At 38.2% G+C, this 22,325-nt stretch overlaps 1 protein-coding gene across 9 annotated transcripts in view; it reads left to right on the top strand.

Moving 5' to 3' along the window:
• The window catches only part of mapk10 (mitogen-activated protein kinase 10), a 41,782-nt gene that overhangs the window by 11,445 nt on the left and 8,012 nt on the right, over window positions 1-22,325 (top strand). For 5 of the 9 annotated variants that reach the window (XM_028601581.1, XM_028601580.1, XM_028601576.1 and 2 more), the window contains 12 exons: window positions 683-754; window positions 2,133-2,302; window positions 6,553-6,682; window positions 7,104-7,162; window positions 8,029-8,167; window positions 9,152-9,317; window positions 10,395-10,466; window positions 13,966-14,148; window positions 17,279-17,403; window positions 18,187-18,213; window positions 18,908-18,971; window positions 19,126-19,203. In XM_028601581.1, the coding sequence (XP_028457382.1) occupies window positions 683-754; window positions 2,133-2,302; window positions 6,553-6,682; window positions 7,104-7,162; window positions 8,029-8,167; window positions 9,152-9,317; window positions 10,395-10,466; window positions 13,966-14,148; window positions 17,279-17,403; window positions 18,187-18,213; window positions 18,908-18,971; window positions 19,126-19,203 (1,285 nt within the window). Of the gene's footprint in view, window positions 1-682; window positions 781-2,132; window positions 2,303-6,552; window positions 6,683-7,103; window positions 7,163-8,028; window positions 8,168-9,151; window positions 9,318-10,394; window positions 10,467-13,965; window positions 14,149-17,278; window positions 17,404-18,186; window positions 18,214-18,907; window positions 18,972-19,125; window positions 19,234-22,325 lie in introns of all 9 variants that reach the window. The other 4 variants (XM_028601578.1, XM_028601579.1, XM_028601584.1 and 1 more) reach the window with 3 other exon arrangements.

Here is a 22,325-nt window from a genome sequence, read left to right as displayed (position 1 = left end):
TTGCCAGGAAGTCACCAACAAACATGACCATATTTTCTTTCACTCCTTGATGGCGCCAGATATATTCAGGTCTCATTTTTTAAACCCAAGTCACACCAGCATCTTGAAACACAAAAACATTAGTCATTGTAGCCATGCTATATTGTACTCTGATGAAGAATTGATTATATGGGTCAATTCTAGTGTGACGACTTGTTTTTCTCACTCTTATTGACAATAATGGGGACAGAGTAGAGAGAACACAGCAGTGAATTCAATCCCACACCAGGAGAGGTGTAAGTACAATGGCCCAAACAACTATTCCATCACTGTGCACTAGAATATTTTACTCAGAAAGACTGTAAATCAAACTGCTGTAATGTAAATGATCTGTAATGTGTTGCAGGTGATTCAGGATGAATCCAGGTGTAGATGAATGTACCACTACTCTTTGTAGTTTATATGTTTGGGATCAGTTCATTTCCCATCATATATATACAGTACATAAGAAATTGCAGGTCACAGACTTAAAGTTCCTGTTACCGATCCTGTGTCCACACACACACACACACACACGCACACACACACACACACACACACACACACACACACACACACACACACACACACACACACACACACACACACACACACACTCACTCACTCACCTTGACTCTGTCTCTCCTCTGTTTGTGTCTTCCAGGTATTTATGAGCAGACATTTCTTATATAACTGCAGCCAACCAATCCTGGATGTGAAGATAGCCTTTTGTCAGGTGTGTGTTCCTTACAGGTAAAAAAGGTAGGGCACTCATTCACTTCCATTTCCCCTTCATTGCTCTATATGTTGTGGTATTGTTGTGTTTCTGTATGTAAAAAATAGATAACTTAAGAACAGTTTTAAAGACATTTCATCTGAAGAATAAATATATAAAGGAGCATAATCCTGTTAATGTGAATCTCAAAATGGGTACCACTTGTGATTAGTAGCTCTAGTGTTAATATCCTGTGACATTTTTTCAGAAGGTAAAGAGTTTATAGCCTTGTGTTTATAATTAATTTCATGCAAAGCTAAAAAATAATTCAGGTTGACCTGATTTTTCACTAAATTCAACACCTCCAGTGTTTATCTGACACTGAGATCTCAACTTAAGACAACACAGAGAAGTGGCTTCCTAACTGAAGCTTAATCTCCCTTCTCCTCTTGAATTGTGACAGTGTAAACGCAGACCTCCTGTGGGTATGTCATTTCATAAACTGTGCAGTCTATATCATAAGTCTGCATGTGTAAGGACTGCGTGGTGTGCTACAGCCTATTCCGCTATAGCTCAAATTATCATCATGTTTTGCATGGGATGTCTGCGTTACACATGCATGTGTAATGCTTGATGCTTAATAGCCACTATAGCTGCATACAGCAAAGACTGCAGTCCACTGTATTGGAATAATCAGATCATAGGTTTAGTTGACTTGCCGGGCCATGGTGAATTTTAATGTATTACATCATATATATAAATTTTTCATGGTGTCTGTGGGAAGTGTTTCAAACTTGTGCCCCTCAGTAAAACACAGCGGCACAGCTTTGTTTGGTTTGTGAGCTGTGCTGTAATTACCCAGTCTGTAATTACCTGATATTTTTGTCGTGGCACTGTTTGTTCGACTGTTCTGCCCAAGTAATCATAGCCTGATTATTATTGTGTGCACATTCATAAAAAAATAATGTCTTTAGTCTTGTGAATACAGTGTGTAGTGGCACTAATATCATTACATGTCTATTATAGGGTTTACATTTCTGCATGGAGACAGTGTTTAAACTCAACTGTATGTCCTGTCCTATTTATTCTACCTTCCCAGTTTGACCTTTTATGCCCTAACACACACTTTTTTGATGTTTGGAAAAGTACCAATATAGACGATAATAGAGAATAGCAGCAGCTAAATAGATATTGACTGTTTTAACTGATTTATTGATGGTTGATGATTTACCAATAACTAAACAATAATAACTTCACAAAATGAAATGTACAATATGAATTTTACTGTTGTTGTGCAAATTGATGATTCCTGTCCAGAGGTTTTATTGCCAGGTAAGAAAACACATACATCTTCTGCATCAGCACAAACTTTCTGAGTCTTTCTCTTTGCCCCATGCAGGGTTTTGGAAAACAAGTGGATGTGTCATATATCGCCAAACATTACAACATGAGCAAAAGCAAAGTGGACAACCAGTTCTACAGTGTGGAAGTGGGAGACTCCACCTTCACAGTTTTAAAACGTTACCAGAATTTAAAGGCCATTGGCTCTGGAGCTCAGGGAATTGTCTGGTAAGTGCTCAACTGTGCGTTTCTTTTATGCCTTGTTTTACATCATGTCACGCTATTTGATGTGTTTTTTAATCTAGCATTTAATGTGTGATTACCTCATTTGGCTGTTAGTTGTTACTTTAATTGTCTTGTAGTTTATTGCTGTGGGAGATTATTAAGGGAGGAGAATCTCTGCTTATTGTTTTGACTGTTGCGTGAGTGAAGGGCTGCAATATATAATTTTAGAAAATTGTATGAAGTTTCCATGATTGATTTGGCAATGGGAAAGTGTTTACAGTTCTCCTGAAACCCTGATGTGTTTCCATTTTGCCTGACCAATCATAACATCTGAGAGCACAGCATGCAGCATGACTCATCGTTGCAGAAATGTTGTGATGAACAACATGAAAGAGAATCAGCTCAATGTAAAGCTCATGCATGTAGAAATCTATTTACTTATTTCTTTAAGGGATCATTTTGTACATCCTTTGGATTTTAAATCTGCAATGGTAAATGGATAGAGGTTCCTTTGAAAGGGCAAATACATCTGGATAATGAATAGTTTCTGAAGCTGGTGAACAGGAATATTTTAGATCACAATTAGTTAAGAGAAACACAAATAATTTTTAATTATGTCATCTTTAGTTATTACTTTGAATATACTTGTAATTAACATGATTAACTGTATTGACTAGGCTTTAGCTAAACCACAAAGTCATAAAGTAGTAATGTGTTTGTTTCCCCAAAACAAATTCAGGAAAATGGCAGCAATTCAGTGGTCAAGAAAAATTTGAAAGAATCTCTCTCTGATGGTTTTGGTAAATTTTAATTGCATCTAACTGACCTAACCTTTTGAAGCACCTAAGATGAACCAATTAAATAGTGATATATTTATTTTATGTTAGAATTTAGAGGGTTCAAAGGGTAAATAATAAATAAGCCAACAAGAAAATGAAAGATTATTGCTGCTACTACTTGTGAAAGTGTCAAAATATCAGTAGTGTTTCTCAGTAGAAGCTGATAAATATCAAAAACATATTAAATATATGCCAAAAAAGCTAACAATCACAATCTCTATATTTAGTAGAGAAATCAGGATGAGGATTTTTGGCATTAGCAGTAGCTCAGTCTGTGCGGACCGGAGAGTTGCCACTTCAAGTCCCACGTATAAAGTGAGGACAGGAAGCTGGAGAGATACCTCCTGGGCACTGCAGTGGTACCCTTGAGCAAAGTCACTGAACCCACAACTGCTTAGGGCGCCATCCTATGAGGCAGCCCCCTCCCTCTGACATCTCTCCATACATAATGTGTGTGTGTGTGTGTGTGTGTGTGTGTGTGTGTGTGTGTGTATGTGTAAATATTAAGGATTATTAAAGTATACATTAAACATTAAATGTGGAGTGAATGGCCACTTATGGGCTGCTATGAGCTGATGACATATCTGTTGTGAAGAATATGGATGTGTAGACTGTAATGGCCGAACACGCTGGGCACTTACGTGAGTCCTTAATCCGGATTGCAGAGAGAGCTCGTATTCATTGTAATTCATCTCACGCCTGCCCTGTCAGAATGCAGTGGTGCCGCTGCCAAGGCTCCACTTAAAGGAATACATTTTACAGTTGTTGTCAAAAGACCAAACAAATATAAATTATATTTATGGTAATGCAGTGTCACTGTAGTGATATACCTGCCTCAAAGACGCTCCCTGGGATGAGCCAAGTTGACATGTTTTATAACTGTGTTTCTTATGTAGTGTTTAAAGAATCACTGGCTCTTAACACTCTAAACCCCCTTCCCCTCCACTTGCCCTTTTTTCAATGTCCTTTCTTTGCTTCCCATGCCCTCAGAACCTTCTCTCCTTATGCTCCAAAGCAATTTTGTGCATTTGCAAAGGAGCTTGGGCAGGCTATAACTGCTAATGCTGGGATTGCGCCCATTTGAATGATATTGTAGAGATAGATGGCAGGGAGAGAGTGCAAATCTAATTTAACCTGCTCTGCTGTGTGCTGCTTAGCTCTGCCCACAGCTGTCATTTGTGTCATATGGTGCCGACATTAGCCGGATCGAACCACATAAAACCCCAAAGACTAGAGATCATGAGACCATGACATGTGCATTTATGTTGGAAGAATGATTTTGTCTTAATGTGATGATAAAATGATTAGAGTGTCTTGCTTACTGTGCATTATTATCAGGTATCAGGTATTACTAGGTAAACATCGGTCTGATTTTGCACAGAATTTAATTCCTTTTCACCAACAGTTATAACATACATGCACTCACGACAGCTTGTATGTAAATAACAATATACATTTAAGAAAGGGAGTTATCCAAAAGATTATCAACAGTGAGTACAGTAAGTATTCATTCTGCTTTTCTTATGCAATGAGGAGTGTCTTGCCCCTGTAAAGCCTGAGAACATGTTAATGAGGGAACACTTGTATAACTGACACGGCTCAGACTCACTCCGCCAATGTTGTCGGCCACCAACACCCCAATCTGTGCACATCTCTGCCCTAATGACTTGTGTGCTTGGTCACGATGAGCTTTCAGAAGAATCTAAGAAGGGATAAAGGCTTTAAGTAGTGTAGCTGGTCATGACATCATCTTTCACTCACAAAAGTGATCACAGGCTTAAATCCCTATTGGAGCAATGCTTTTATGAAAGGCTCCACTGTTTCCATGGTCACACACCATCCCTGGCCTACAGTCTCCAGAGAAATGACAAATCCGTTGTAGCCCACCTAGCTGTCCACAAACCCACACACAGTGTCATTTTGATTAGGGCTGCAGTAAGCCTGCATACAGCATTGAAACTCAATTTATAGCATCTTTTAGGAGAGTTAGTCAGAAAAGGCTTTTCATTGAAAACAAACATAAATCTATACAAACATAAATCTATACAAAAGAAAATTCTCAGAGTTGGGATTGTGTTGAGTAAGCAAATAACTCACTCTGCCGTAATGACCTCCAAAATAGTTTGAGCCACTATGTGGAAAAAGAAGCCATGTACTTACATGTCCCCCTCTATTTCATTGCATTATGCTATTTGTTGTTGTAACACCAAGAATGTTCATCATATTATCAAGTATAATTCTATAAATGGATATTTCAAAAGAATTAGAAATGGGACAATTCAGTGTTTATGGTAGGCGGTAGTATCTGAATGGTTACATGTGGAATCAAAGGAATAGTTTGACATTTTGGGAAAAGGTTAGATGAGGCGACACATTTTTGGCCTGATGTTTTCTGTATGTTACGGAGGTGAACTAAACCACACTCACATCTGGCTGTCTTCATAACAACAATTCTGACAGATCCTCTTTTATTTAACCTTCAATAACATCATAAAATAAGCATAATACTGCACATTCTTGTTCTTAAGTCAGTCTGCCTGAATCTTAAGCTTTATTGGCCGGTCATGGTGACTTCCTGGAGTATTGTGCTGCATTCACACAATGTCAGCTGAATGGGAAAAACAGGAAAACTGACTTGGTTGCCCCCACTGCTAGCTTGTAGTCACATCATTTACGCTAAATCAGCTTTTATTTGCTAAAATTTCAAACTGTTTCTATAATTGCTGAAAAAATGCTTATGCTATTTTCCTGTTAACAGCCACACTGGATATGATTTCATTGTTTTCTTGTTACCGAGAAGATCATACCCTTGGAGAAAAATGTTTTCAGATAAAATTATAAGATTAAAACAAAGTCATCTGTCATCTTTTTCCATGAGTCTTTTGTTTTGTTGGAGATGTTTTTGTGACCAATGGCATTTAGGGTGTTTGATTGTCACAGTGTTACAGCCTAGAAATCCAGACCCAAATCTGAAAGATTAAGGGTCTCGCTTTGAGTAATGAAAATAGCCAGACTCGAGGGGCGGCACTAAGCATGCATTTGAAAATATCACTGCACGCAATTAGATAACACTACGACCAATCACAACAATACACGGCGGGACGTATCCAGAGCCCCATACGCTTAGCTACCAGCGGAGCTAACTAGTAGATTAAACTGTTGTCATCTGTTTAGCTCGCCTCTGGCCCGCCTATATCAGATACACCGATGTGATTTGTGCAACACGGCTACAAGGGCATAGTTAATGAGCATCATTACTCAATGACAGATTGACTCGCTGAGCAAATTCAAATTGTACTCTTGCGAGAACTCTGGATTTCCAGGGTAACAGCGTCATGCAAAATGATTCATCCAGCCATGAATACCGTACTAACATAAATTGTTCCATTGTTCTCCACGGTTTTTCGTCTGCAGTGCGGGTTATGATGCTGTCCTGGACAGAAATGTAGCCATCAAGAAGCTGAGCAGACCCTTCCAGAACCAGACCCATGCCAAGAGGGCATACCGGGAGTTGGTGCTCATGAAATGTGTCAATCACAAAAATGTAAGTGATTCAGCTGAGGGGTAACAGGAAGGAATGCAGGAAGAATAAAAATGTATCCAGTGTCAGAATGAAGCATAGTTTTAAACTATTCCCCATTCAGTGTCTATTTTTAGTTGATAAATCCCTCCGCTACAAAAAGGAGACAAGGCACTGCAACATTGTTACAAAATTCGATGCCTCAAGAAATGTACCGAACTGGCAGGAGAGTGAAACAGAGAGCACTCCAAGGCATGAATGCAGTCGCAAGTGCCGCAGTTTGAACTCTTTTCGTAGTCTCTTTTTTCTTCTCCTCCACGTTTATCCTCACTTTTCTGTTCCAACCCACTTGTTCAGTTTACTCAGCAGTGTCCTTCACCAGGGTCATTATCAACTCCCCGTCCCTTGCTGTAACTCAGTGTATATTTGCTCTTCTCTCTTTCAGATCATCAGTTTATTAAATGTCTTCACACCACAGAAATCATTAGAGGAATTCCAGGATGTGTGAGTATACTAAACCCTTTCTTGCATAATTACATTTCCATGAAAAGTAATGATTTAGCCCATATAACAGACAAAGAAAAGTTACTTCAAATGACAGGGGGGGAAAGAAGGGGACTGATTCTGTGATGCATTATATGCTTATAACTCCTTCGCACCTGCAGTTGTAAGAACACAACTGCTGTAGTCAGTGTAGTCCACACTTGTCAAACTCAAGGCCCTCGGGCCAAATCCGGCCCGTTGCAGTTTTAGATCTGGCCCGTATATCAATTTGGTTTCACAATAAATTTTGGCCCACCTAGTTGTGCGCCAAACCAAAAATGCAGGAAAGTGTTTTTTAAACTGCAAGAACTACCTGACATTCAAAGCAGAATATGCGACAAAAAATGTACAAAAATGTTGGAAAAAGTAACAAATTTACAGAAAAGTGACAAATATTTGAGAAAGCCACAAAAAAGTTGGAACAAAAATGAGAAAAAAAGCTACCAAAATTTAAAAAACATGCATGCATGCATACTCTACATGTCTGGCCCTTGGTGTGATTCTCTTTTTCCAGTGTGGCCCTTAGTGAAAATGAGTTTGACACCCCTGGTGTAGTCAGTGAAAGTACTGTAGGTGTAACCCAAGGCTGCTGGAGGTATCCTGTTCTCAGACTGAATGATAAATGAGAGCACATTCACATTAAGAATGAGGTACAGACTACTGCAGAAGGATTAATGTGTCTTGGTGGTACCTCTTTCAAATGGTTGAGGAATGCTCAGTTTATGATTTCCACTGAGAGCTGTAGTTTTCAAATTACTTTGGTAAACAGCTAACTCATCAAATAATAGTCTGTCAACCACTCATAGATCAATAAAACCTTTTCTCAGGTACCTAGTGATGGAGCTGATGGATGCCAACTTGTGCCAGGTGATTCAGATGGAGCTCGACCATGAGAGAATGTCCTACCTGCTCTACCAGATGCTGTGTGGTATCAAACATCTGCACTCAGCCGGCATTATTCACAGGGTAGGAAAGCAAGACAGCTCAATTTCTTGTTTGACTGCTGAATATGGTTTGGGTTGTGTGTGTGTTTTTTTTTTTTAAGTTTTGGGGATAGCAATTTGTAATTTGTAACATCAGTAGCCATACAATTTGACATCACCTTGGTTACCTATTTGGCAGGCAAGGGCTCAGAGGAAAGGTAAGGTTTAATTTCTGGTGCTTCCATCTTTACTAGCTGTTTAACACATCTAGCAGATGCAGTTTTTCAGGCCAAGGACCCCTTAGCTAAAAGAAAGACAGAGTAGGGACCCCCTACTACATATATTGTATAATATTATAGATGATTAAATAAGGTAATGTCTCCAAACTTACCTCAATTATAACTTGTCTCCTGCTAGTTGTACTACAGCACTAACTTTAAAAAAATAAGCATATGCCTATTTTTGAATTATACTGGGCCACATGGATAAAAATAAAATGCAGTGAATCATTAAGCTTAACTGTATGGCTACCGTAGTAGGCATAGTAAGCTTATCTTCAATGTGTAAATTACATTTTTTCTTCACAAACAGGTCAATTTATCTTTGCTATTAAAATGTTAGATTCATGTTAATTGTGCAGGGGCAAATTATAATTTCAGATTACGGAAAAAATAAACATTGCTTTCAAAAAATAAAGCTGAGTACTATCAAATTCCTGCTTCTAGTTCACTGTTTACAGTTTCAGGTAGCTCTGATTGAATTGATAGCAGGTATTGAAATTTAAAATAAACATTGCTCCAGTATATATATATATATATACTCATACTGTTATGAGTTTAAAAAAAGAAAAAGATTGACAGATATATATATATATATACATATATCTGTCAATCCTTAAACTCATAACCAATGTTCAAGTCAAATACCAGAAATCATTGAAACCTGTCAACAGAAAAGATGGTTTGTAAATGACATAAATATACTCTACATACACAGTTTCTCACACCAGTCTTTTTCCCATCTCCAGGATCTCAAACCAAGCAATATAGTGGTGAAGTCAGACTGCACCCTGAAGATCCTGGACTTTGGTCTGGCCAGGACCGCAGGCACCAGCTTCATGATGACCCCTTATGTGGTGACTAGATACTACAGAGCCCCAGAGGTTATCCTTGGCATGGGATACAAAGAGAACGGTGAGAATTCGCCAGCATTGATTGTGTTTGAGCCTGCATGGGTCAAATTTAGACAAATTTAAAGGACTACACTGTCTATTGTTTGTTCTCTTTATTAATGCACACAAAAAGTCTAACGTCCACTTTTCCACAGTCAATTGAAAGAATTCACACAGATTGTTTAGTGTTTGTATAGCAGTATTTGCTAATAGAGTACATCACTAAATGAGTTAATTGGAGCTATTGTCAGTATTCTCAAAACTGCACTCGTTTACTGTCTTGCTGCTGCTGCGAAGAGGAAAAACTAAAGTTAATACAGACTGGGAACCATCATCTACCTCTAGTCAAGTAATCAAACTTTTGAAGCAATTGTGTTAAAAAGTCATTTTTTAGAAGTAAATAACAGTATAGCAGCAGCATGTCTATGTGAGTATTTAAAGTCTTTTTAAACCCTAATGACTTACCTGCAGTATAATTTAAAGTGTACAATAAAGTATACATTATTATTATTAATTTGCAGTAAAACAGAATGCAAATGAGCTTCTGACTGTAGCAAAAAAAAGAGCAATGTTTGTCTTTTCATGAGCACTAATGATCAGTAAAATAAATAAATAAATATATATATATATATGAAAATTAGACAAATGTTATCCATTAATGATCCCAACTAATCTATGAAACAAATCTGATTGAGTGTTGAGTTGCACTTTTCAAATGAGCGAAAGTGAATTCTGTTGGCGGTGTGAGTCACTGATTAAAAGCCCCCACAACATCAGACATGTGATTGAATGCCAGCCTAAGCAATGACTCATCGTTAGCGATATTCCTCCCGTGGATAGAAGCATATAGACTTTAAGAATATTCTGCCGCTAGTTAGGCTCAGCTTTTCTGTCTTTTTTTTTTGTTGCTCTTCTTCTGCTCTATGTCTTTATTTCATTCACGTTCTTCATGCTCCTCACTAATTATTTTTCCCTCACTGATGGACAGCTAATCACTGTTGCTTCTCCCAGAAAGCTTGATGTATCTAACATTAACCTTTGCCTTCCTCTCTTTTTCTTTTGCTCCTTCTCTGTCTTACTGTCACCTCTATGCGTGCAGTGGATATATGGTCGGTGGGGTGCATTATGGGAGAAATGGTGCGCCACAAAATCCTCTTCCCTGGGCGGGACTGTATCCTTGTAATCTGATGGTAACACTATTTTTGTGCATTGGGTTTATGTCTGCTGTACATAGAAGAATCAATTTAAAAATCAATCATTCTTTGTTTGAAATACGACCATCCATGTTGGGTTTCACGTGTCTGACTCAAGATGGATTCAACTGACTCTTTGAGTCGAGTGCTTGGAGAGTTTGGAATTAATGAAATAGTAGTTACAGGTTTGTCGTCCAATATTCTTTTAAAACATGTAAATGTTTAATTCATGCGGTAATAACCGTGACATACTTTTCACATTGTATTTTGGTCAGTAACATTTACTTTGAAGATTATTCTGGCCTGATGTTCTCTGTATGTTACTGAGGTGAACTAAACCACACTCCCATCCGGTTGTCTTTATACCAACAATTCCATCTGATCCTCTTTTAACACTTTTAATTTACCCCGCGATAACATCATAAAATAAGCATTGGTTTTATAATTTTGGCAAGAGGGGACTTCTCTCTCTTTGTCTCTGAATATTCAGAGTGTTTCTCTGAGTGCTACCTGGTGTGTTCTCCTGCAGTGAGGGGGCTGTAATTGCATCCCCAAAAATGACTTCTTTTAGAATAATGGATTTAGATAAATAGTCACCGTGCTGAGTTTGTGCACGTGTGCACACGTGAAGTGCATCTGAGGGTGTTAGAAATGTGAGTCAGAAACAGTTAGTAATCATTTAGTGGATTAATAATGAAGGCTTTATGTTTCCATTTTGAACATCGGTTTAATAGCGGCTTAGATGAACCCACTTGGTGGTGTGAGGAAGTTAAAAGATTAAAGGTGTAGACTGAGAAAACGAAAAAGCTTTCATTATGGTAAAGTATTAATAATAGTATGATGCAAGGTAGAAATAATGTAAATATGTTAAAGGACTTGTCATGGAATTTGTTGACTTAACAAAAATATAAAATATCACCAGCCTCATTCTGTAAAACTATGATTTTACTATAAGTTGGTCTCTACGTCCCTGAACTTGCCGATCCTGAAAGATTAATGCTCTGGAGAACTAGAAAACCCCTGCAATGAGCTCTGCACTATCTCTCTTCCTCTGTCTCTGCTCTCACAATGACCTGAAATTCTTATCACATAACACCCCATCCTTTCATACTGTAGCTCAATGGACAGTAGCCATGCACACCTTTTGTTAATCTTCTGCTTATTGATCAGTTTCTGGGCTGGTACCCTGTCGTTGCTAATCTTAATTTAATTCATAGACTTTTCGACCTGAAGTATTGACCTGGCTGAAGTTATCTGCACCTTCCTGAGTGTCTGTCAAATTATGATATAGAAGAGCAGTGTGTCTATACAGGTCACAGCACAGTGAGCCTTAGGGTGACTGGGTGTTTGATGGCCATTTAGTACAACATTGTGTTAAATAAGTGACTATCGAGTGATGCAAGGTCACTGAAGTTGTATTTTGTGTTTGGCTTAGTAATTAGTAAGTAATTACCGGTAAAACACACATCTATGTGATGGCATAAGAAGAACTCGGCACAGTATTCCTTCATTTTAGGAATACCACACCTTGTTATTACTTTATAACGTACCAAGTCACAGTGAAACAGAAGTTATAGCATCTTGCTCTATAGCTATAGCTCCAGTAATGGGCTGTATTTCTGAGTGGAATGGAATATATGATGTGGAGTTTAAATCAAATCACACATTTGATTGGATCACTCAAAAGCAGAAGTGGCTTAGCTAATACTGCACGATGGAGCTGCAGAGAGGACTGTTGCCCTATATATATATATATATATATAACGTACATCGCGTTTAAAGGAAGCAACAAATTTCATGTACTGGGACCCTACTCTCTACCCCTTGACTCACAGACCTGGGGTCACATGAGGTTCGCAGCTGGACCCTTCTTCAAATCCCATTTGATTGGATAAATTAATGTAATCCCACCATGAGTTCAAGATGAGTCATTGAAAATATTCTTATGTTTCACAGGAAAAGAAAGAGAGGGATTTTAATATGCAAATACTCAAAAAGCAACACAGGGGTTCAGGATTAGAACTTGGAAAATTTATTTATGTGTACTTATATGTAAGTAATATAGGAGGTAGAAATGTTCAGAGATTTTCGATAGATGTTTGTAATGCGAGTGTGTGTGTGCGTGCTTGTGCATGTACCTGTGTGTGTGTGTGTGTGTGTGTGTGTGTGTGTGTGTGTGTGTGTGTGTGTGTGTGTGAACCCAGTGGACATGTGGTCAGTCGGCTGCATCTTTGGAGAGGTGATAAGAGGGACAGTGCTGTTCCCTGGGACTGACCGTATCCTTCTGACGTTCCCTCTCGCTGTCTCACATGTAAACCTGAATATCGTAGAAAGCCCACAGCATTTCCTTGAGGGCAGTTGCGTTCAGGTGCATGATGCCCTGATTCAAAACATGAATAACCACAAACACAGTGGAGCGTCATGCTTTTGTGGCAATGACCCACTGTGGAAAAACACCTCTAGCTGTCTGAGTGAATCCAACAACTCGTTAAAGAGCCATGCATAAGAACCTTAGAGGATAAAAAAATGCCTCTCTGAGCACTGGGTGGATCATGGCCAGTGTGCAATCGAGACAAAAAGGAGGTGGAAGTGCGTGGCGTTCCAGCAAGATGAAATAATGGGACACTATAGTGGCCCTGGCAGCTAACTGCCTCAACTGGCACCCTCTGTGAGAACATTGGGAGGGGAGGGGGTTATTCGGAGAGTGTGGAAGGGTAAAGGAGGAAGTATTTGTTGCCAACTAGAAAAACAAGCTGACACACCCCACAACCATATTTGCACACACACAAACACAACCTCATACTACATGTCTCCTATTAATTGAAAAATCATATATGTTCTGGTCAGGAGGTTTATTAGCAGGTTTGTTCTTTTTGACCCAATGCTTGCTTTTAAGTAAGCTCAACATTGTAAGGGGAATATACAGGTATTTTGTATTTTAAGGAGATATCAAGGCACAAAGTGAATGTGTTATATAGGTCAAGGGATCACTGGAGATCTTCGAGTCCCAGGAAGCCAAGAAAATAATAATTCCAACAAAACTGGATGCGTTTTTTGAGGAAAGTTATTAAAGGGAAGGAATTAGGAAGTAATAGAGGTGGGCAAAGTATTGATTGGATGCATACTGAGACCCATAATTCTCTTTTCTTAATGAGACAAAAATTAGACCAGAAATTAAAAACTTGGTGACAATTTGTGATTATGTTTTTAGCATGTTTTTTTTTTATTTATCTTTGCTGATGTTACTCTGTTTAACAGACCCAGTTCTTTATTTATTTATTATTATATTTTCTTTGGTCTCACAGCCTCCATTATTATTAGTCCAACCTTTTATGAGTAAATCAAAAGATTTCCATTTTTTTTCTTGTCCTAAATACACATAGTATTGTGTGGGTGTAGCACCTGAGTGGACACTGTGGCAAACAGGATGCTGCATATTCCATGTGTGTTTCCCTTAATCTTGACCCACCGCCCCAGACATCGACCAGTGGAACAAGGTAATTGAGCAGCTGGGCACACCCTCACCAGATTTCATGAAGAAGCTTCAGCCTACAGTGAGGAACTACGTCGAGAACCGGCCAAAGTACACAGGTCTCACCTTTCCCAAGCTCTTCCCTGACTGCCTTTTCCCTGCCGACTCTGAGCACAACAAACTCAAAGGTGAGAACTGGAGCTGCATGAATGAACTGTACTTTAGGCATTTTATGAGATTGCAGACAGATTGATTATTTGAATTTAAAACCTTTGCATGTCTGTGTATTTGGACAGACACACATACTAATGTCCCTGTGGTGTGTTTCTGTAGTGTAGAGCTCTGCAGAATTTACAGCAGGATCTCACAAAAGTAATAACCTATGTCATGATATCACTCATAGGATTTCTTGATGATCTTTGTTAAATACAGAAGCCCTGAAACATAAGGTGTAAATAAAATACAGTTTATCTCCCATGTAGGACATAATAACATTTACACACAAAATATCATGTGAGAGATAAAGTTATGTTGTGGCAGAGCAACTGTAATAAAAACCACACAAGTACTAGGGAGGCCTGTTAAAACCACAATGCCTGCTATAAATCATAACAGAAGACTGATGTATGTCCATTAAATGTTTCAATAAATTATAATGCCTTGGAGGTGTTTTGACTACCTCTGCTTCATAGCACATCTCACACAGGAAAGTAGTATTGCATTGTCACATGAGAAAATGTGTATATTTTTACTTGATAGGTGCTACCAACTTTAGCAGTACCAACAGATTAATTTATTTTTCAGATGGTTTTGAGTCAAATATTTTACTACTATTACATGGATTTATATGACATTTGTGGCAGACAACCATGTCCCCCTCAGGATGAATTAAAATAACTATGGTGATCTCTTCATTTTTCACTTAGGACATCAGGTCAAAATGAGGTTTATAAAAACTTGCAAGTGCAAAAAGAGTAGCCTGTGTTTGCTTTTTTAATAGTAGCCTAGTAGCTAAAATAATGAATAAGCACTTGTTTAACATCCAAGCCCTTCTCCCTTTAATCTTACAGTATAAAAAATGTCCAGTTTTAGCAACATATGAAATCAGATGTATCAAATAAATCCAACATAAGGCAAGCTGCAGAGTGTCTAATATAACGGTAATCGATTGGGTCACTCATGATGATTGTAAACCCAAAATATAACACTGCAGACTGACAGCGTTTGATGATGCTTAATGTTAAGTCATAGAAGGGCATTAAAAGGAATCAACGGACTAACGTACAGTTGGGCTACTACTGGGAACACATTCCGTGTCACTATGTTGATAATCACACATTCTTGGGAGTAAAGCTTAAATCCCACAAATGCTTGATCAAGGGTCCGGCCCGGCCTGAGGATAGAGGCGGGAAATATTGGCCCGACCCGATATTTCGGGCTCAGGCAGAGAATCTAAACTCTACTTGGGAGGGAAAGGGACAAAAAGGTGAGCAGAATTTAAGGTGTTTTGCTGCTGTTATCCTGGCTCAGGGATGCATTTTACAAAGTCTACAGACTACCACTTGTTGTTGGCATTAAGAGTATAATACTCCCACACTTTAGAAGACTGTGTGCGAGCCTTTTTCTCAACGTGTTATTGAACTTGGGAGGAATCCATACTTGCACTGTTGCTGAAGGCAGCCGTGTTATTTTTAGATTAATACGCGTGACACAAATTATTTGTGCCGACACATTTACGTAATCGATGACGTCAATGAATCGCCTCAGCTGTGCTTTGTGTTTAGTGCTAGCAAATGTTAGCATGCTAATACTCTACTACTCAAGTAAGCAGGTGAATATGGTAAACATACATTCTAATCATTGTGTTAGCAATTTTCATGGTAAGTATGTTAGGATGCTAATGTTAGCATTTAGCTCAAAGCAACGCTGTGCCTAAGTACAGCCTCACCGAGCAGCTAGCCCCATTTCCTCAATAGGGAACAAAATGTTTGTTTTGGTCAATTTTTACCTCAAAAAAATTGTATTTTACATTTTGCTTTTGGGCCTCCACATTATTGGGCCTCTGTGAATTCAGACTTTTCTTATGGAGAGGGTTAACCAAGACATCATTTCTTTCTTCTGTCTCAGTGAGACATACAACTTCTCTTCCCAGTATTTTTTTTTTTAGGAAAAGAAGCTTTTTCGGCTACCGAACTCCAACATCAAAGCTCCTGTCTGGTAAAATTCTCATGAATCACTTTTGTGTTCTGGCTGCTCCCTGCTGGAGTGACAATGTTAAAGGAAAGGCATCTAGAGAGAGAGTGTGGGAGGGTGTGAGACTGGGTTGAATGCTGCTGTTTTGTATGTTTTGTACTGTCACAGGAACTGAGGCAGACATCTTTTGGGCTTTAGTTATTTTTTTAACTGCATGAGGAAGAGGCAGACAGTACTGTAGGGCAGAGAGAAGAAAGATAGATAAGGAACAAGGAAAGTTGGAAGGAGAGCGATAGAGGAGTCATTTTACAGATTTACCATCCATTTGTTATTGATGTGTTGATACTGAGGCAAAATGCAGCGGGTGCGCCCGGCTCATCTGTCTTTCCCTGTTCACTTTCTTCAGTCCTTTGCTGATGTAGAGCTATTTATAATGGGGTCAGTGCGTGTAGGAGAGAGATGCTGTGGTTTAAGGGTTCTCGATTTCAGATCAGTCCAAAAGGGCTTGAGGGTAGAGAGACTGATCAACTCGACTGCTGATGCTGATGCTTTTGTATGTTGAGAAGCCAAGTGTTTGTGAAAAAATACACTTCAGTCTACGTGCTGATGTCCTTATAAAACTAAATTTAGAGAGACACCAGTGGGAACAGGTCATTTCTTAGATTTCAGGCATTATTCAAATTTAATCAGCCTGTAAAAAATAGCACCAATACAATATGGGACAAGCCAGAATCTTGAATTAGATCAAAAAGGCAGAGATATCTGAATGGTTGATAAAGTGTAAACATAACAGATAGCAGATCAACATAAATATTATCATTTTTGCCCACATAATTCAAAATAAATAGTCAAAATACTGTTTTCCAAAGCTCTCACTCTGTAAAAATGCTGTGTTTATTTGCTAATCCACATTTGATTAAGGCTTTGTGAGATCCTGGTTTCCTTTGACAAGCTGCTGTTGTTTATTATTCTCTTTAAAGCCTGACATTTCTCTCTCTTCTCTCTCTCGTCCTCCTTTTCTGCCTTATTGTGTTCCAATTTCCTTTTGGCACATTAGTGGCATAGAGGAATGTTTTCTTGCATTGCGATCTTAACCACATGTTTTTATTCTTCTTCAAATCACAGCTAGCCAGGCCAGAGACCTGCTGTCAAAGATGCTGATCATCGACCCTGCTAAACGGATATCAGTGGATGAAGCCTTACAGCACCCCTACATCAACGTGTGGTATGATCCAACTGAGGTGGAGGCGGTGAGTAGGCCTTTGGCAGAGCTGTATATTGATTACCATCCCCAACTCAATCCTCTCTCCTCTGTCTTTGATTGGTCAGCACTGTTTACTTTGTATTTTAATTTGCCGTATTTTATTAATCTGCAATTATAATGATTTACAACACTAACATCACATTTTAAACTAAAACCTGTTGTGTGTTAGTGATAATTGCTGCATCCGTGTATTTATGATTGTGTTTGAAAATGTTATTTCACATCTCATTATCATTTTTTCTTTATATCTGAACTTTAATAGTTTTTACGTTCAGTAAAATAACCCCCATGTTTTTGCTACTCCTTACATAAAGAAAGTTCATTTTGCTGCTATTTATAGTGCATTGTTCTGTTTTGTAATGTAAGAGTGGTGGTGTTCCTGGTTTATTTGGTGAAGTCTAATTTCTTCATCAGTGCCTCATTAGTATGAGGTGACAGTGAGATTGGGAAAAGGCCATCTGCAGCACCATAAAGTTGCACAGATCTACTTCTGCTTGCAGCAATACACTAATGAGTGCATGACCAGCTGATGAATTCCAGCATTAAATATCCTGCTGGTTAATAGTAGCTTTTTGTAAAGGAACCACATGACACACCTCCATTGTAATTCATTTGTAGAGGATTTCATGACTGTGCACTTGTCTAAGTTGTTTAGTTTTTGATTTAATGATGATATTGTTGTTAGAGTTGATGTGGTATGTATGATATGGCATTTCAACACATGTTCTGCTGTTTTCCCTTTCTCTAATGTCATCTCATGCTGATGAAGGCCAGGGATCTCATCCAAATATCCATGGTAAATAACAACCGCTCTACATCAAAGAAAATAAGTGAAGGTTAAATGAGACATATTTGTTTCAGCACTGTCAAACATTAACCATATTTTAAAAAAAAGATCATAATATACATGTTGTAGAGGATAGAATGCATATCTTGATAAATCATTGTTTGAGGATAAAAAACCTCTCACTTCTGTCCTGCTGTGGCTACTGAATGTAACTGTCCCTCCAAGGTCCTATCAGAGAGGTTTATTGGGGGTCCTGTCACCTGCAGTGAGATTATGGTGCAGGATCAGAAGGGTTGACTGGGTGCCAGACAGCACATCTGTGTCCAGTTAGATAAAATGACAATCCTATGGACATAGACATCTTAGCTGGACAACCAACCAGATTTATTCTTACCTCACTGTCTGTTCGTTGTTTAATCCAGATTTTTCTGTAATATTTTGATATATGTGGCAAACAATGTATTGGTATTTAACTGCTTATTTTTCCTTCATTTACATTATTTATTTTCTTCATAATCCACATGTGCGTACTTTGTTCCCCGGCATGTCTTTGTCTACACACAGTACATGTTAAAGGGCCAAATTAATAGTCATGTGTTTTCAAACTAAACTTGTATCCAAGTCGTTTGATATCCAGAGATATCAGCCATAATGAATCTTGTTGATTGGGTTGTGAAAATGTTTGTACTCTCCCCCCGTTTAGCCTCCACCTCAGATCTACGACAAGCAGCTGGATGAAAGAGAACACTCCATTGATGAATGGAAAGGTGAGAATTACTTATTCAAACCAAAAAACCAAATACTGTACGTTATCAGGAAATCACCAAAAGTGTGTGATCTGGCAATATCAGAAGACCAATGAGCAATAGATGTTATATACCACTTTGTACGTTTTAATGACCTATCTTTGCTCTTTGGCAGAACTAATTTACAAAGAGGTGATGAACTTTGAGGAGAGAACGAAGAATGGCGTTGTGAAGGGACAGCCTTCACCTTCAGGTACTCTCAGTGCATAACCCTAATCGCTCTGTAAGTGAATTTACTCTAACCTTACTGGAGTTTACTTGTAAATAGAGAAACCCATCGTGTTGTTGACCATGTGTCTCTGTCTTTTGCATCTCCTTAAAAAATGTTTAAAGTTAAATGTTGTTTTGTGTTTGTGCCAAGTGTATTTGTTAAATGGTATTGTTGGACAGCTAATAAGTGATTGCTATTGCCTCTTTATATATTCAATGGCAGATGCTGTATGCACTTTAAAGCTTTAGTGCGTAACTTTTTGATATTAATAAACGTCCGTTACATTCAAGCCATTGCTAAATGAGTTGCTACAAAGCTAATTAAGATTATCAGCTCCACACAACTCTCTCTGTATTTGTCATTATGGCTGTGTTCAGAAGATTGTGGCGTCCGCTTAGTTTCCCGCGCAGAAACTCGATTGAAGATAATTTTTTAATAATTTTTGTTTTTTTAATCCTCTGTGTCCTCCTTGGCTACTACCAACTGTGTGGAGGGGGGGGCGGGGCGAAGGCTTGTATCATGTGGAGCGGCAGAAACTACGCACTATAGCTTTAATGAGTGTGTATGTGTATGTATAACATGTCATGACTTAAGATTTGGGTCCTTTGGAGTCCATCACAGGACATATCAGTCCTCAGCTGCAGCTGGCATTTTATACTGTTCTGTTGTCTGTAAAAGGACCTCCAAGCACAGTGAGTGCTGTTCTCATTTTTATTTAATTTTTTAACAACTTTATTTGCATATTTTCACAAATATTATGTGATACAAACAGTTTTGGAACAACATACTTCAAAAATATATAAATAAGGCAGTCATTTCCATTCAACGATCATTACAAACTTACATAATGACATAAAATAAATAAACTTAAAAAGAAAGGTACTTAAATACACAGTGAAAAAAAGAAGAAAGTAAAAAAAAAATACTGAAATTGAAAAGTAGGCTATATAATCACATTTCCTTGAAAAAAACTTTTAGTACATCCGCTATATAAATAATTTTCTTATTATTAATAGTTTGGATAGATTCAAAATAATTCAGAAATTAAATTCTAAAGTGATCAAAGGCTGGCCGAGATTTTGAAAATGTAGCTTTATGGGATATCACATTTTCCTTGTAGAATAATAGGTCAGTGCTGTTCTCATAGTTAGCCACAGAGAGGCAGTATGGAGTCATGTTAGCACACTGACCAGACCACCCAGACATCACTGAAATAGCTTTCTGCTCAGTTAAAACAGCTTTTCTCCTGTAAAAGACACAAACTTCCATTTTGAGGATTAGAAAAGCAAACAGAAGCTAAATCTTTCAGAGACAGTAGCATCTGCTGACCATGGAGAGGTAACTGCCACATGTGACCGTAAAGAGAAATTAATGTGAGGTCTGAACAAATTCTCTCTCACAATACCAAAACACCAGTGTATAGAAAGCCTCTTATTGTAGAAGGTTTATACACCTTCTGCATGGAATATCTAGACAACAGGCAGTTCAAACTGCACACAAACAGTGTTGTCTTGCTTGTTGCATCTCTTCAAGCTAAACTATTACAAAGTGAAGATGAGACATTACTCTATAAAGAGCTCATTGCATTAATTTGACCCATTATGCAACAGCAACTTTTCAATTCTTCTTCTCTACTCTTGTTCTCACAAATTCATGACCTCCATCTTTCTTCTTTTTCTTTCTTTTTGGCATCCACTAGTAATTAAGCAGAGGGGCTGGTCTAGTGTCTGATGCAGCAGGAAAACACAAGAGCTTAGCGCACACATGATGACTCGTTCAGAACCCAGACGGGTCTTGCAGCTCTTTTTGTGTTACTGCGTGTGTGCAGACATTTTTTATGCCGTATTATTATTTATATAGATGTTACCAGGCCAGCGCTACAGATTTTGTTTGTGCCACACTATATATATCATCTACAATATTGTTAATATGTTTACTATCATTCCTCACATGAGCCTTTCATATCCAAAGATGGAAAGGGTAGTTCACTGAGTGCAGAGGGCGGCTGTACAGTGCAAGATTGAGAATGGTTCAGACCTTATTAGCGGTGCCACGGCAGCACATAACAAGAGTTATAATCTCACATCACAATTTTGGAGTTTCCCAAAGATCAGTCTTAATTATTTTTTATGGTTTAAAAGCTTAATTAATCTTCCATTTCAGTAATCTTTCTTACAACTACTAGTGGGGTTTATGCTCAAGTCATCTTTTAAGATTTAAATTTATACTGCACCCGCATGGTGCCTTTTAACAGATTTTTTTTTATGTATTAACTGTAAGTAAACTTACAAGTGAAGTGAATGCTGGAATTATAGCCAGCCATTAATCCTGCTTTGTTCTGCGTTTTAGTTTGGGTCAGCTGAAGTGCCCACTAGTCTCCATTAAGCAATTACCTCCCACAGGGAACAGACACAAACAGCTGATTTACAGTGGGCCTGCACTGTGCGTGTCCTCTATAGAAACGAGGAGACTGCTGGTATGCTTGGAAGTAAAAGTGGTTGTGCGATTTACTCATTTTGGCAATATTATCATCCTTTTTTAATCAGGCTTTACTCTTGCAACTACCATCCCAAAAGCAAACTGCCCATTTTTCTATTGATTTGCTCATAAACTTTAAATCAAAGAGAGAAGAACCCACTTGCTGAGGATTTAATGAAAGTGCTGTCAGTGAGCAGTTTGGTTCCTTGACACTTTCTGATCTTTCTTGTTCGAAACATCCTTGTCTGCTCATCTAAAGTTTAGTCCACAGATCCACACAGCATTGAAGAGACGTGTCCACCTCCAAACCTTAAAAAAATATTCAAAAACCTTAAATTTGCCTTTTTAATTCTGGAGATCAAATAGAGCATCCTTTATAGTTTCATTTAGCAAGGAGATGATCAGACAGAGATGACCAGGGTCTTTAATGAAGTGTTTATATCACTAGTAATGTCAGAATAGCAGCTGACTGGGCTGAATTAAGAGTTATTTAATGAAATCTCAAAAAGTTTACTGCCAGCTGCTTCCACCTTTGAATTCAAAACAAGATCAATATGAGAACATTGGATTGCAATGTAAAACATTGTGAATGCCTAAGCAAAAAAACCCTCTATATAACTGTATCA

This window comes from Perca flavescens, chromosome 16 (genome assembly GCF_004354835.1).
Source record: "Perca flavescens isolate YP-PL-M2 chromosome 16, PFLA_1.0, whole genome shotgun sequence".
Lineage (NCBI taxonomy): Eukaryota > Metazoa > Chordata > Actinopteri > Perciformes > Percidae > Perca > Perca flavescens.
Note: the sequence above shows the minus strand (reverse complement) of the source record. Positions and strands in the feature narration are given on the sequence as shown.